The 15,733-nt window shown below is 43.5% G+C and overlaps 2 protein-coding genes across 3 annotated transcripts in view; both read right to left on the bottom strand.

Moving 5' to 3' along the window:
• Positions 1 to 5,787, bottom strand: part of LOC123942382 (histone H2B type 1-M) — a 38,402-nt gene extending 32,615 nt beyond the window's left edge. For both annotated transcript variants that reach the window (XM_046006288.1, XM_046006287.1), the window contains exon 1: positions 5,383 to 5,787. In XM_046006288.1, coding sequence (XP_045862244.1) covers positions 5,392 to 5,772 — 381 coding nt within the window. In that variant the 5' untranslated portion in view covers positions 5,773 to 5,787 and the 3' untranslated portion in view covers positions 5,383 to 5,391. The remainder of the gene's footprint in view (positions 1 to 5,382) is intronic.
• Positions 5,788 to 6,588: 801 nt separating this feature from the next.
• Positions 6,589 to 7,434, bottom strand: H1-4 (H1.4 linker histone, cluster member). The gene has a single exon (XM_046006257.1). It carries the CDS (start codon positions 7,408 to 7,410, stop codon positions 6,751 to 6,753), a length of 660 nt encoding a protein of 219 aa, XP_045862213.1. The 5' UTR covers positions 7,411 to 7,434; the 3' UTR covers positions 6,589 to 6,750.
• Positions 7,435 to 15,733: the final 8,299 nt, after the last annotated feature.

Here is a 15,733-nt window from a genome sequence, read left to right as displayed (position 1 = left end):
CCAGTCACCCCATTCCCCACCACCTCACTCCAGCAACTCACTTCGTTTCCTAGAGTTGAGTCTCTTACGGTTTGTCTCTCTCTCTGTTTTCATCTTATTTTATTTCTTTCTTCCCTTCCTCTATGTTCTGTTTTGTTTCTTAAAATTCCACATAGGAGTGAAATTAGCTTATTTTTAATCAGTATCCTTTTGATATAATAAACCCCAACCTTGACTATAATAACTTTTAGTGAATTCTGTGAGCCAGCTAGAGAATTACCAAATAGGAGGATGGTTTTGGAGGTCAGACATGAAGGCAGTCTAATGGGACTGTTCCTTAACTTTGCACTATGTCACAATGATATTAGTATTACTACATTCTGTTTATTACTTACATATTTGGATAAATATCTTGCCTTAATTTAATGATTTTTGTAGTCCCCATATGAGCCCAATTCTTTTCACCTGCCAGCATATTTCCACAGAGTGATAAACACTTTTTTAGGTCTTAGTGCCTGATGATTTAAAAAAAAAAAAAAAAAGCAAGCAAACAATTAGCTATAAATTTCTTTGATGGTCTGCAAACCTAAGGGCTCCAGAAGGTCAAGAACAACTTCATCTCTCTTTACATCTCTAGTGCCTGGCCCAGAGACATTCCATGAATACCTCTTGAATGACTGATTTCTAAGAAATACTCTGAATCACTGCCATGGTACAATTGAATAGGGAATTTTGACATGTGTCAAGGATCTCCTTACAGGTCTTCATGACTAAATTATGCTCTTTCATTTCTTCTTTTAAAACATCCTTTTGCTACCTCTTAATCTGTTACCTTGCACTTTGAACATGGTAGGTTATTTTTAAGTATGACTCATTCATCAATTCAAATTCTACCTTCGAAATATTAATTTAGCTTTAACTTCTTGTTCAACTGCAAATTTTATTAATTTATGTTTTTCCATATTGTTAATTTCTTATATTTCCATAAGCCAAAGTATTTTCTAGGTATTTATTTCTATTGTATTTATTTTCTATTGTGTTTATTTTCACTTTTTTTTTTTTTCTCACACCTGTCATGAATGGGAGATTTGCTGTGCAGGTAGATGGTTAGGAGTTCTCGGATGAATTCATTCAGTTAATTCAGTGTTTTTTCTAAGTACCTGCAACGTGCTGGTTTTGTGTAACTGTACAGACCACTGTTTGATCCTTTACAATCTCAGGAAAAGTCCTTCAGGATATCATATGAGAGTTTGATTGGTTTTTGTCTCTGTGGATAATGGTCAGTGTAGTCTAATTTCCTAAAATTCTTAACAAGCCACCACTTATCAAAGTATTAGGTCCAGGGGCACCTGGGTGGCTCAGTGGGTTAAGCCTCTGCCTTCGGCTCACATCATGATTCCAGGGTCCTGGAATCGAGCCCTGCATCTGGCTCTCTGCTCAGCAGGGAGCTTGCTTCCCCCGCTTCTCTCCGCCTGCCTCTCTGCCTACTTGTGATCTCTGTCTGTCAAATAAATAAATAAAAAATCTAAAATAAATAAATAAAAAAAATCTTTTTTAAAAAATAGAGAACAATTCTCCTTCCCACCCTCAAAAAAAAAAAGAAAAAAAAATTGTTAGGTCCGGGTCATCATACAGCTGATTTCTATCTACTCTTTAAGGCACAAGTACTGTTTACAGTCAAGTATTTAAAGCATAAAAGAGATGAAGCAGCGATGTGCACCGTGTTCACAAATGTACTCCCCTACTTTGAAAGGTGGAGCCAGGTCCCTTCTGAATATACGCCGCATTTAAGTGACTTGCTTCTAATTAATAGAAAGTGGCAGAAGTGACAGCGTGTGACATTTGAAACTAGGTCACAGAGACTGTGGCTAATCCCTCCCTTACTCTCTCTATGATTTGTCTTTGTGGGAGAGAGTCCATTAGCCCTCCTGAGCGGTCCACGTGGCAGGGCACGGAGGTCCTACTGAGGTCCTCCTGCCAAGAGCCAGCAGGAACGTGGGTAGCAGGGCAGTGAGTGACTTTGGAAGGGGACCCTCCAGACACAGTCAAGCCTTCAGGTGACTGCAGCCCATGTTTACATCTTGACTCCAACCTCATGACAGACCCTGGTCAGAACCTCCCAGCAGGTCACTTCTGGATTCCCGACAACCCAGAAACAAAATGAGATAATAAATATTCGTTGATTGAAGCTGCCGAGTTTTTAGGTAGTTTGTTACACAGCAGTAGAGAAGAGAGGAAGGACCACAATTAAGCTTTGGACATTATCCTAATCCTAATGACACCATGTCCACGGATGAACCCCAAAGAGAAAATCACAATGATTTTATTAATGAACAGAGGAGGTGAAATACCTCAGAAACACTAAAATGTGTGCAGCCAGTATTTAAGATAATAATAGAACACGACCAAATAAAATTTGGCCTGGGAACGCAAGTATGGAGTGACACTAGGAAATCTACCTGTACTGTATTGGAGCAGGATAAAGGAGGATAAGCACATGATTCCATCCAATGCAGCAGTTTGCACAGCATTCTAATAAGAACTCTGCAAATATCTTTAGAAGGAAACTAATGAACACATACAGATTACACGCTCACATTTGTTCGCAAGCAAACAAGGTTTTCACAAGGCATGACCTACCAAAGCCACGTCCATGAGAAGGAAGACAAAGACAGTGATGCCTGCTAGCACACCTAACATGGCAAATAGTTTGTGATTTTACCTAATGTAGTAATGGGATAAAAGTAATTTACAGAAATAGACTTTGAAAAGAATATAAAACTTTTGATTTGCTAGAGATAGTATTATGTGGAATGAAAATGAAAACAGGCCTTAAATTAAATTAAATCATTAAATATTGATTAGAACTGACAAAGTTTAGTAATCAAATAGATATAAGGTGCATGTAAATAATCAATTTCTCAATCCCCCCTGCAAGAATTTATTACAGTTTTTCAGTCTGATGTCATGTGCCAGAAACAATTAGAAAGCAGAGCCTTGTGAACACCGGCCTTACATTTGTTGGGAGGATTTATGGGGCTTAGTTTACAGTGTGACAGCATGTCCCCGCATTGGTTGTACAAGTTTCACTCTATTTCATTTTTTTTTTTTTTAAGATTTTATTTATTTATTTGACAGAGAGAGAGCACAAGTAGACAGAGAGGCAGGCAGAGAGAGAGAGGAAAGCAGGCTCCCCGCTGAGCAGAGAGCCTGATGCGGGACTCGATCCCAGGACCCTGAGATCATGACCTGAGCTGAAGGCAGCGGCTTAACCCACTGAGCCACCCAGGCGCCCTCTATTTCATTTTTCATTACATGTGTAATCTGTCAACTCTTAAAAAGTCTCAGCTATGATCTGTGAACATTCACACCAGTACCGTTCTCTCTGGTTCTTTGTGGTACCCTGATTAGACATATGGTAGCCAAATTTACTCCTAATTCCAGATCTCTTAAATTACTTCCACATTTTTCTGCCTGCATTTTGGATCAACTCTGCTTACAGAGTTCATGTAAATTCTTCATCTGGGGTCAATTCACTATTTGGCCTGTCCAGCAAGCCTTTAATTTTAATTTTCTTATGGTTAATATACACATAGATTCATTTGTAGAATTTGTGTTCGGTTCTTTCAAATCTTTTTGGAAAATTCTTTGTATTCTTAGTCCCTCAGCATATTTCAAACAGTCCTTTTTAAAAAAATATTTTTTAAAGATTTTGGTTATTTATTTGACAGAGAGAGATCACAGGTAGGCAGAGAGGCAGGCAGAGAGAGAGAGGGAAGCAGGCTTCCCACTGAGCAGAGAGCCTGACTAGGTGCTTGATGCCAGGACCCCGGGATCATGACCTGAGCCGAAGGGAGAGGCTTAACCCACTGAGCCACCCAGGTGCCCCCCCTTTTTAATATCTTAATATTAGCAATCTCAAGTCTGTTTCATTTTATTCCTTTTGTTTCCATTGTGTGCTTCTCTTATTCTTGATCAGTGTCTTGTTGAATTGTGTGTTGATTTTGGTTTTGAAGTTGCTCCTGCAAGCTCTTTGTTATCTGTGGGGATTTGTTGAGACCTCCACAGAGGATCTGTATTTGCATTTACCAGGTGCTCAGGGGTGTAAATCAAGCTTGGGATATCCTTAAATTAATTCTCAGGCTGGGTGTCCTGAATCTCTGTGATATTAATGGCAGAAACAAGTGAATTATAGTCCAAATTCTCGGTGGCAGAATCTATCTTGCTCAGCACCCAGACTCAGGGCACACTTGTTGCGATCCTCCGTGGTGAGTGTGGGTATGGGTGTGTAGGGGTGTGTGTGTGTTCATTTCCAGTTCATCTTACTGTGAGGATATAACTGGTGAGGTTGTCAGCTACACCAGGAAAGACTTCTCACCAGTTTTCTTGGTGAACTCTGAACCATTGGTTACTTACCTCCTGGCCCTTTCCTTTAGCTCCGCAGCTTCTTTCCCCAGATTTCTTTTCTCCACAATAATCCATTTCCCAGCAGCAGGAATCTTTTATGCCACAGGACCTTGAGCAGCGGAAGCGATATCCTGCCAGGGAGGGCTTCCCTTCCCTTTCTCCCTCCTCCTCAGTCCTTGCCTCCCATGGACAGGGGGAATGAGTCCAGGGTCCTGAGAAGGTGCCCTTGGTCCTGGGGTAACTATTGCCCAATCAGTCAGACACCTTATGGGATTGAGTAGTGGGGCTTCTCTCGTGACCTGGAGGGCTTTACAGCTAAATGCTGCCAGAAGACTAAATAAAACAGACTTCCTAGGAGAGAAGCTATAGTAGGTGATGGGATTTGAAGGCCCAAGACAGGACAAGTTCCCTTTCCTGTCCCTCTGTGCCCTTGGATTACAGCACAGACTACCCCCCCCACCCCCCACCTTGGCCCCGCCAGTTGAAGGGGAGCAATTGCAAAGGTCCCAGAAAAGCCTATGTAAGATTTCCGTGAAACCTCATATTGTCTTCAGTTTTTTTCAGTATTACCTATCTGTAAGCTAAAAAAAGAAAAGCTCTGAGCAGAACAGTTTTCAGAGCCTACCCTTTCTGCAGCCGGTAAGAGCCTTTCCAAGCCTTGAACATCACGATTGATTTGGAGCCCTGCACACGGAAAGGAGACCTCTACCCTTGGAATGGTATTTCCATTTAAAATTAATATTTAGTTTTGTGAAACTAAAGGAATAATGCTTGTACAGTACCGTTTTTGTTGTGAGAGCTAAACTTTTGGTGGGTATTGTAACTAACTGCAAAACATACTTGCTATGCAACCCTAATTGGAAGTTAAAGTCCTAGCCAGATTTAAATTTAGGGGACATCCCGAGAATAGCTCTCAGAATAAGGATTACAGCTCATTTATTGAGAGCATGCGTGGCTCTGAAAAGAGCCTTTGGGGTTGGATGACAGGATGCTTACTTGGCAAGTTCACTTGGAGCTGGTGTACTTGGTGACGGCCTTGGTGCCCTCGGACACGGCGTGCTTGGCCAGCTCCCCGGGCAGCAGCAGGCGCACGGCCGTCTGGATCTCCCGGGACGTGATGGTCGAGCGCTTGTTGTAGTGCGCCAGGCGGGACGCCTCGCCCGCGATGCGCTCGAAGATGTCGTTGACGAACGAGTTCATGATGCCCATGGCCTTGGACGAGATGCCCGTGTCGGGGTGCACCTGCTTCAGCACCTTGTACACGTACACCGAGTAGCTCTCCTTGCGGCTGCGTTTGCGCTTCTTGCCGTCCTTCTTCTGCGCCTTGGTCACCGCCTTCTTGGAGCCCTTCTTCGGGGCCGGCGCCGACTTGGTGGGCTCGGGCATCCTAGCGTCAAGTTACAACAGTAGAACTAAGAGCTAGAAAAATAATCGGGAGCGTCAAAGCCCCGTTTATTTATAGATGCGGTATTCAAATACGGTTAGCAAGATTTCGTTCCTGATTGGATTAGTTTTAGTGTGTCGTCACAAATGCGAGTGTGAAAGATACTTTCAGGTCTGGCTTTTCATTGGCTGCTTTGTTACTTTGCTTCGACCCAATGAGAAGAACTAGAGTAGGCGGCCCAAAGCTACTATAAATAGGCCTGCGAAGCTCTTGCACTACTGTAGACTTCACAGAGAACCAATGAAACTTTTGTGAATAGGTTAGCTTTCAGGTATTTTGGTGTAGACAGCTCCGTACGGACAAATACGGCTTTCTACGTGGACTCTGGGCCCTGTACTGCGGGATACCTGGTGGCCCTGCTGAGGTCCTGGAAGGTGCCGAGTTAATACTCATGCTGATACTAAGAAGCACATTATCTCTTGGTCGCCAATCTAACAGGTTTACGAGCAGGAGCTCTGCAATGTGTCGGGGTGCTTAACACCTTGATGTTAATGCTTTTGTCTTTACAAAAAAAAAAAAACAAAAGTGCCTGCGGAAACTGCTCCCGACCTGTTTTCCCTCCCCACACTATCACCTCCCTCCTCGCAGTGTGCGCGAATTCATTTCCCGGCAGCGGATAAAAGAAAGGGGCGTTAAAGAGCATTGGGCGCACCGTCCACTTTTTTGTCTAAGGACATCAGCGATGTTCTGTGGATGTACAACTCCCTAAACCATTAAGTTCTCAGAGAGGCCGCCTGTAGCGGTCCCTCGTTGCGCAGAGAACCACCTCCCCGCGCTGAAGGTGCCGCCCCTCCGCGGTGCGTCTGCCCTCCCGCCACGCCCCCTGCGAAGTGTGCAACAGCTCTTTTCCTGAGGTCTGGGGTGGCTCTGAAAAGAGCCTTTGGGTTGTGTTGAGCTTCAAAGCAGTTGGCCAAACAAACTTATTTCTTCTTAGCTGCCGCCTTCTTTGGCTTGGCTGCCTTCGGTTTGGCGGTCTTTGGCTTGGCCGCCTTAGGTTTCACCGCTTTGGCCTTCGCAGGGCTCTTGGGCGCCTTCTTGGGCTTGGCTGCTTTCGCTTTTTTCGGGCTCTTTGCTTTTTTGGCTCCTGCAGCCGCCGCGGGCTTCTTCGCCTTCTTTGGGGTCTTCTTGGCGCTCTTCTTGGGGGCGCTAGCCCCCGCAGCCTTCTTGGGTTTCTTGGCCGCCCCAGCCGCCTTCTTGGGCTTGGCCGCGCCCGCCTTCTTGGCCTTGGGCTTGGCCTCGCCGGAGGCCGCCTTCTTGTTGAGCTTGAAGGAGCCCGAGGCGCCGGTGCCCTTGGTCTGCACCAGGGTGCCCTTGCTCACCAGGCTCTTGAGGCCCAGCTTGATGCGGCTGTTGTTCTTCTCCACGTCGTAGCCGGCGGCCGCCAGCGCCTTCTTGAGCGCCGCCAGGGACACGCCGCTGCGCTCCTTGGACGCGGCGACGGCCTTGGTGATGAGCTCGGACACCGGGGGGCCGGACGCCTTGCGCTTGGCGGCACCGGCGGACTTGCGGGCCTTCTTCTTCACGGGCGTCTTCTCGGCAGGGGCCGGAGCGGCGGGCGCGGCGGGCGCAGTCTCGGACATGCTGAAGGCGGGCGCGGGGAGAGCAAGTCGAGCCGGAAGCAGAGGCACTGGCCGGGACTCGGGCCGCGCCGCTGCGCCCTCCCGTTTATATAGGGCGGAGCTGCGCGGTGATTGGTGCGCTGTCCAGCCCGCCTCGCTGGCAGCCGCAGAGTGTCCTCTCGGATCCCGAGTTGTGTTTGTTACACCTCAAAAAATGCCAAAAATATCAAAATTCTCTACATCGAATCGCCCGGTTTTTCTCACAAAATGATCCCCGAAGCCTCAGGCTTCAGGCTGGTTTCAAATTATGAAGAAAGCACAAAGCTTTATGCCAAAAACTTGCAATATTTCCCGCCGTGCTCTTCAAATTTCAACTCAGAGAAACAAAACTTTCTATTTTCTTCGTAAATTATAAACCGATCTTTAAGTGTGGAGTTTTCTGACCTCTCAAATAGGATTCTCCAAGTGGTTAGCTTCCGATGTGTCCAAAAACCATGCCACCGGCACTAGGATTTTTATTACAAATCTGCGCTTAAGTGAGGGAAGTAACACAGGCTCCTCGGAGAGTCCTGCCTATTGAGCCGAGGGCATTTGAGTTCATCAAACTGGTTTAGTTTAATGCCAAACAAATTATTGCCCATTTGGGGTTAGATTTTGGACCCCTGGGACATTAGTCTATGCACTCATGGTTTTATTTCTGTCTGCTGCATCTTGGTTTTTAAATAATTCTTTAGGATAATTCTTTTCCTTTCTGCTCCCAAGGGTTGGGGGCGGGGCTGTTGCTTCTCCTTTCCCTGGACAACTGCTCCATGAGTTTAGATACCTCGAATTCAGGATATTTGGGACGGTAAGGGGATCCCAAAACATGGTCAGGGTATACAGATGGAAAAGGATTAATTTTCACACGACAGAGAGATGAAGTCCGTAAAATCACTGCCAGTGGAGGGGCGCTTTGAAGAATTTGCAGTTTGCTGAGTTCTTTTGGCATAGTCTTCAGGATTGGACTAATAAAAGTAGTTGGAATTGAAAATCAAGCGTCAGTTGTGAGGGGAAAGAAATGAGAAGTGTAAATTATAACATCCCTACTCCCATTATTAGAGAAACCCAGACCCTGTTATTACTTGATAGTTGATGAATAGCTAGTCCACACGCCAAATATGGATGACTTCGGTCAGAAGATTATGGCCCTGTGCTTCTCAGAGTTCTATAAAAAAGAAAACAAGTTACATGTAGGACTGAATGACAAGTTCAGATTTCCATCTCACAGACAGATATTTGAAGGACTATGCAAGTTAAGTCATTGCCCTCTGAAGACATCCTTTGCAAGGTCTCTGAAAGATGGATTTGTTTAGGTAGCTGCCCAATCAGCAGAGACTACGTGTCGGCAATGGACATGTACTAAAGAAGGGACAGGCACTAAAGGAATTATTCCTGGAAAGTGGTCCAGATGGAATTGTCTTAAAAAAGTTGCAAGCCGTGTGCTTGAGAGACAAAATACAATTTTGGCCAGTGCTATAAAGTGATGTGATGCCGCTCTGTGGGGGTAGCTGGGAGTAACCGAGCCGTGGACAGCACATTAACTTTCAGCTTTCTTAATCTTCTCCACACACAGCAGACCCTCTTACTGAAATCAAAAGAGAATACATATCTTTGATACAATGTTATTTAATTGTTTCAAATTAGTGTTATTTAAATTAATGCTGGTAGAAAAGTGATGTACATTGTCGGTATTTTGAAAGCCTTAATGTAAAAACATTTCAATGTAATTAGTGCATGCTAGTGAAAAAGAAATATGCCCTTTGATATATATATATACGTATGTATATATATATATATATATATATATATAACTAAAAAGGGAGAGAATAAGGTTCCAAAACAAACCAGTGGATAGTTTCTAGGGAAACTGACTTATGGACACTCAATCCCAGAACGGTCTGTTATACTCATTTTTGATGACAATGCCTCTTGTGAATGGCTGAAATTTATGCAACCCACTGAAGTTTTCTTTTCAATGTCTGACTTGATTCTATATATCTCTTACTATTTCTGACTTGGAGGGACGTAAGCTCTCCAAATTCTGTGATCTTTCAGCTCGTGTTTGCTTGTGTCATATGGTATGGTGTGCTTTCCTATAAGTAAAATTAAGTGATGGATTCAAATAATACACCGACAATCTCACACTTACTAAAGCAAATATTTATTTGACACCTTTCTACGATGAAATAGGAGTAACACCAAAACACCAAATGGTTCTACTATATACCAATGATCTGCCAGCTCAGCTGGCTATATTTCAACCACCTAGGGAGTGTATGTGTGTGAGCATGTGTGCCTTTATTTATTTATTTATTTGAGAGAGAGAATGAAAGAGCATGAGAGGGGAGAAAGTCAGAGGGAGAAGCAGTCTCCCCACTGAGCAGGGAGCCTGACATGGGACTCGATCCTAGGACTCTGGGATCATGACCTGAGCCGAAGGCAGTTGCTTAACCAACTGAGTCACCCAGACACCCACATGCTTATGTTTTAAATATAGATTTCAAAGTCTTGCTCCAGATCATTCTGAACCCAGAACTCCAGTGAGCTCAGAATCTGAATATTTTACAGGTCCTCAGTTCCCTCGGATGCCCTCCAGAGTCTGGAAACTACCACTCTCACAGTTGCAGGTGACCAACAGGACAAAAATGTTTTCCCTCATGTGAGTGTTCCTGTGGAACAAGAATGCCCATGCTGGACATGACCTTGGTTGGAGAGGATGGGACCAGCCGCAGCCCAATCCTGACTCCCATGGATTTGCACCTGATTGGGTGCTAGAGTGGGCTCTAGAGGGAGAAGGGAGACTAATGACAAAAGGCTCCTGGACTTCATGATTTTCCATCCACCAAGAGTGGACTGGGTGGCGACTGCCTGTTGACTCCCAGAACCACCTATAGCACAGCACCTCCACTTCTCTTCCTTTTTTATCGTTCTCAATGCAAACCACCCTTTGCACTTACTGCTGATTCTCCTCTGTGCTACCTACATTCTTACTTAGTCAATGCAACGATCCCAAGATTTGGGATATATTGTCCCTATTTTATATAGGAGGACATGGGCTTACACAGGCTAAGGGCTTCTGAGTTGGCTGTGAGGTACATCTAGGGTTGCAGTTCACATCTCTCTGGCTTCAAAGCATGTGCTCCGAGAGTGTGTTCCAGACTGCAGGTCTGAACAATCATTAGAGGTTGTGAAATCAATTGAGTAGCACCGGCCAAATGCTTCTTCCTTTTCTTTCTTTCTTTCTTTCTTTCGTCTTCCCTAATGAACTAGAATAGGATATTAAATACCAGAGCCCAATTCATTTGGCTTCAGTTACTCATTCGGCTCTTTGACAGTGTGCTGTCTCCCCACCGCCCCCCCCAGCACCCCTGCTGCAATATGAAATGTATTTCTTCAGTGCAGGACCATGGGGCCAGAGTGGAAGGAGTCTTCCTCATGCAATTTCTTGCACTCATGAGATATTCTCAAGTGCATTAATCTCTAATGAGCTAAAAAAGTAATTTCCTAATATTGACCTTTTTAAGCCTCCAGGAAAAACCCCGAGTAATGGAAAGTGGGGAGCACTCCGTGAACATTTCTATTTTGGACATGATATCAGTTATGCTACAAGGAACAGTGATATGATTTGCAGAAAGGTTTAAGGGAATATGAGGCTTGTGCTTGGTTCCTTTTACTCTACAATCCTGGATTCCGAGCTCTTAATTCTGGACTCGGCTATTTTAGTGTTACTGTGATTGCTTTATTGAAGACAGAGTTTGGAGAAGAGGTGTTTTTTGTAAGACAAATAGTGTCCTCTCCCCAGCTTCTTCATGGGAGGTGTTTTTTTGTTCGCACAGACACGGCAGCCTTGTGAAGAGCACCTGTAGAACTCCATCGATTGGGACAGACTTCCCTTTTGTGGACTCTTCATCAGTAATCTATTTAGCTTTTGGCATAGAACATTTCTGGAGAAATTTTCTTAAAATTAGTTATGTGTTCCTTTAAAAATTATTATTCTTTTTTATCTAATTCAGCCATCAGAAGTGTGGTTGCAAACCCTATGATATCTGTAGCCGCCTTGTTTGGAACTGTAAAATATTGGGATGAATTTTAATATCCACACATAAGAGAGTAGTTGAGTGAACTAGGGCACACTTGCAGAATCGTGGAACATGCAGCTACAGAAATGAGTCAGAGAGATCTCTGTGAAGTAATAAGGAGTAAATTCGGGGCGCCTGGGTGGCTCAGTGGGTTAAGCCTCTGCCTTCAGCTCAGGTCATGGTCTCAGGGTCCTGGGATCGAGCCCCGAATCGAATCGGGCTCTCTGCTCAGCAGGGAACCTACTTCCTCCTCTCTCTCTGCCTGCCTCTCTGCCTACTTGTGATCTCTCTCTCTGTCAAATAAATAAATAAAATCTTTTAAAAAAATAAGGAGTAAATTCCAGAATGTCTGACTAAATGAAAAAGCCAAGTGCAAACGAGTATCTGTAGTATGTTACCCTCTGTAAGAGAATGAAGAGGTTATAAGAAAACACATTTTCTTATCTCAAGAAGAGATTCAGGATGGATAAACCAAAAACAAAGGAGGTGAGTTATCTATGGGGGGGGAAGGTTAGAAAGGAGTAGAAAGAAGGGAGAAAGGGGAACAGGGTAGCAGGGGTGAGGAGGGAGGAATGGTTTGTTGAGTGTATCTATTTGTGTAACTCTGACTCTTACAACTAGAGTATGGTTTCATGTACCAGCAAAATAAACTATTAAAAGCAATAGAGTTGGGCGCCTGGGTGGCTCAGTTGGTTAAGGGACTGTCTTTGGTTCCAGTCATGATGCTGGACTCCCAGGATTCAGTCCCGCATCAGGCTTCCAGCTCCACAGGGAGTCTACTTCTCCCTCTGACCCTCCCCCTTCTCATGCTCTCTCTCTTTCTCTCTCTATCCAAAAAATAAATAAAATCTTAAAAAAATAGATATAAGCGATAGGGTTGGGGAAGGAAACCCCATGGACTATAAGCACTAACAAATGAACCGAGCTGTACTCACTGAATAACATCATAATCTTGATGGGTTATCATCTAATAAAGTATTTCAGGAACATGGCTTCACCATCTGAAACTCCCGAGGTGTCTATTAGCATTGACCAATGAAGTAAATGTGCTGTAGACAATGAGATTTAGTGTTCCTACGGGTGGGAGAAGAAAAATTCGGTTGAAATGAACCCTGTGATCTTGGATTAGAGGCAGAAGTGTATCTACACTTACATAGGCATGGAGACATAGCCGCGTATATGTGCGCGGATTAATACACACGTATCTTTCCTCGCTCTCTAAGCCGACACATCCTGCCAATAGTGACACTCCCGCAGCAGTGAACACACCTGGCCCACAGTCTTTGGTTTGTAAGCATCATTCTCCCATAAACAGAAGCAGGGCTTCTTGGATGAGTGGTTGATCCCAAGGATGGAGCAGGGAGAATACGGGATGGGCTTGGAGCATCTCATACCAGAAGAGAAGGACATGTTTTTAAATATATGGAAATGTTGAAAAAACATGCTGGGCAGTCTCCAGGAGTGACGCATGGCCAAAGCTGGTGTCATCTGAGCAAAAAAATCAAAAGGGATAATATCGGATTTTTTAATGCCTCGAGCAGAATATGTTTCCGTAAATAAATACATACAGAAGGAGAAGGGACAAGTCTTCCCTGTTGCACGTACAATGCACACGTGGATGCTAACATCGCTAGGTGCGAACTTAAGGAGCAGCAGGATTCTCAGACCCACAGTATCTTCCTGTCTTGCCCAAGATACCTACCAACGATGACGCAAAGGTCGTAGGTGCACAGTGGCTAATCTCGGCAGTCGTCACCTTCACTGAGTGAGCAAGAAAACACGGTCCGTAGTAAGACACACTGAGATGCAGAGCTTCTTGCATTAAGAAGACACTTCCTCATCGTTGTGATATTTCCTGGCAGACATGCTCGAACTCACTCCATTGATTAGAAAACATCAAATTCAAATCGAGCAGCATTCTTTACAGTAACTGATCAGTGCTCCTCATGAGTGTGAAGGCCATGAAAGACAAGGACAGACTACAGAATTCTTCCAGACCTGAAAAGACCGAGGAAAAACAATAAGTTAATTCAATATGGGATCCTGAATAAGATCCAGGAACAGAAAAAGACAGTGATGGAAAAGTTTGTCAAGTTGGAAAAGGGTCTAAAGTTTAGTAAATGATATTGTACCAATGTCCATTTCCTGTTCTTTTGTTTGTTTTCTTCTGTTTTGTTGTATTTCCTGAACTGTCATTTGTACAATGGTTATGGGAGACATTACCGTTAGGGGAAGCCAGTTGAGGGATATAAGGGAATTTTGGTACTAGTTTTGCAACTTTCTTGTAAATCTAAAACTGGTTCAAAATAAAGAGTTTTCTAAAAACAGTTTCTCTTCATATTTTACCATGATGTGACACTTTTCATAGAAAGAGAAAATATACCTAAATGTGATAGAGATTGTCCATATGGGTGGAAATGTAGATGACTTTTTTTGCTGTGTCCAAGCTTTTATGTTCTTCAAAGTTTCTACCCTAAGCGTGGATTACTTTGTTATTAACAAATAACATGCTTCTCTTAAAAATATGATAAAACTTTTTAAAAAAATGTGTACTAAGTTTCCCTAGACACTGAAGTAGTATAATCTGTGCCCTCTTTCTGTCCTTTATCTGGAATTTCACTGAAATTATTTCTTTTTTTTTTTAATCTAAGATTTATTTTATATATATGTGTGTGTGTGTGTGTGTGTGTGTGTATTTATTTATATATCCATGAACATTATGGTTTCGTGTGTCCTGGTTTTGAAATGTAAAAATGCAAGATCATAGCATACTTACCCCTGTCTTCCTTTTTTCCCTTGGTAAGAACCATCCCTCTGTGTTCTGTTGGGACAGAGAGCTTTAGTTTGGTGACTTGCCCTCTTTTATTTCATTTTATAAATGTGGCCCGATGTGTTTACTTATCTAGTTTACTGCTCCTGGATGTTCTCCTGGAGGTACGATGAGGCAAATTTAATTTTCCAAAGAGGATTGCAGCAGTGTCTTCTGACCCCCACTCCCTTCTCCAGTGTGTCTTGCCTCTTGTGCTCTCATCAAATCCAATTCTTGTCCCCTTGCATCTGGGCGAGCTTGTGACCACTTGCACCAAGCGTGGAGGAAGTGAGGCTGTGTGACTTGCAAAGCCGATCCCTTGCTCTCTAGAACAACGCAGCTTGGGCTTATTTTCTAGAAACCTTAGACTTCTATTTCTGAGCTCTCTCATGAGAATTTTGGTGATTCTACAGCTCCGAGGCTGTGAGAAAGCCCAGCTGTTTGGAGACCTTGTCTGGGTGCCATGGTTTGCTGTCCTAATATTGGAAACATCCTAGATCGGGGACCAGAAATGTGAGAGTCTTCAGGTTATTCCAACTGGCAGCGCTCAAGTCTTTTCAGCTGAAGTCCCAAACATCATGGCCTAACGACAAGCCAACCCCATTCTGCTTTATCTCAATTCCTGATCCATTGAATCTGCAGGCATGATAAAATGGTGATTATTTTAAACAATTAAGTTTGGAGTACTTTGTAACTTAAACAGTAATGATTTCATTTTATGTTCATTTGTTTATTAGCTGATCAGTTTATTTTTTTAAGATTTTATTTACTTATTTGACAGACTGCGACCCAAGTAGGCAGAGAGGTAGAGAGAGAGGAGGAAGCAGACTCCTCGCTGAGCAGAGAACCCGATGCGGGGCTTGATCCCATGACCCTGGGACCATGACCTGAACCGAGGGCAGAGGCTTTAACCCACTGAGCCACCCACGCACCCTTTAGCTGATCAGTTTAAAAAAACAAAACAAAACAAAACAAAAAAAAAAACAACAAAAAAAAACCCCTTTCTGGCTATAATCTGCATCAAGAAACATATTTTACATCATTATGTTAACACTCACAAACCCATAGGCACGCCCTAACTGCAAAACAAAACAAAGTGGTAGGTTTTCCTTTTTGATGTCATTTGCTCTACTACCTTCTCTTCTTCCCTCACGTCCCCTCTCCTCGCCTCTCCTCCCCTCCCTTCTCCTCCCTTCCCTTCTAGTCCCTCACTTCTTTCCTCTCTTTGTTCAATTTCAACAAAGCTGATCACAACCAACTAAACTGATTTTATAAATATTGTGTCTCAATCAGCAGACTGAAAGGAAACCTGTGTTAGAAGCTGCAGTTTACGAGGTGACCTTAAACATTTTATACCTTATAGAGTATGTATATATTATGTATATATTTCTATATCTTCTATATTTACATTGTATAT

This window comes from Meles meles, chromosome 5 (assembly GCF_922984935.1).
Source record: "Meles meles chromosome 5, mMelMel3.1 paternal haplotype, whole genome shotgun sequence".
NCBI classification, from domain to species: domain Eukaryota; kingdom Metazoa; phylum Chordata; class Mammalia; order Carnivora; family Mustelidae; genus Meles; species Meles meles.
This window is presented reverse-complemented; position numbering and strand designations above follow the sequence as displayed.

Excerpts from the sequence above, each read along its gene's own strand:
- H1-4 (XM_046006257.1), bottom strand. The coding sequence starts at position 7,410 with ATGTCCGAGACTGCGCCCGCCGCGCCCGCCGCTCCGGCCCCTGCCGAG.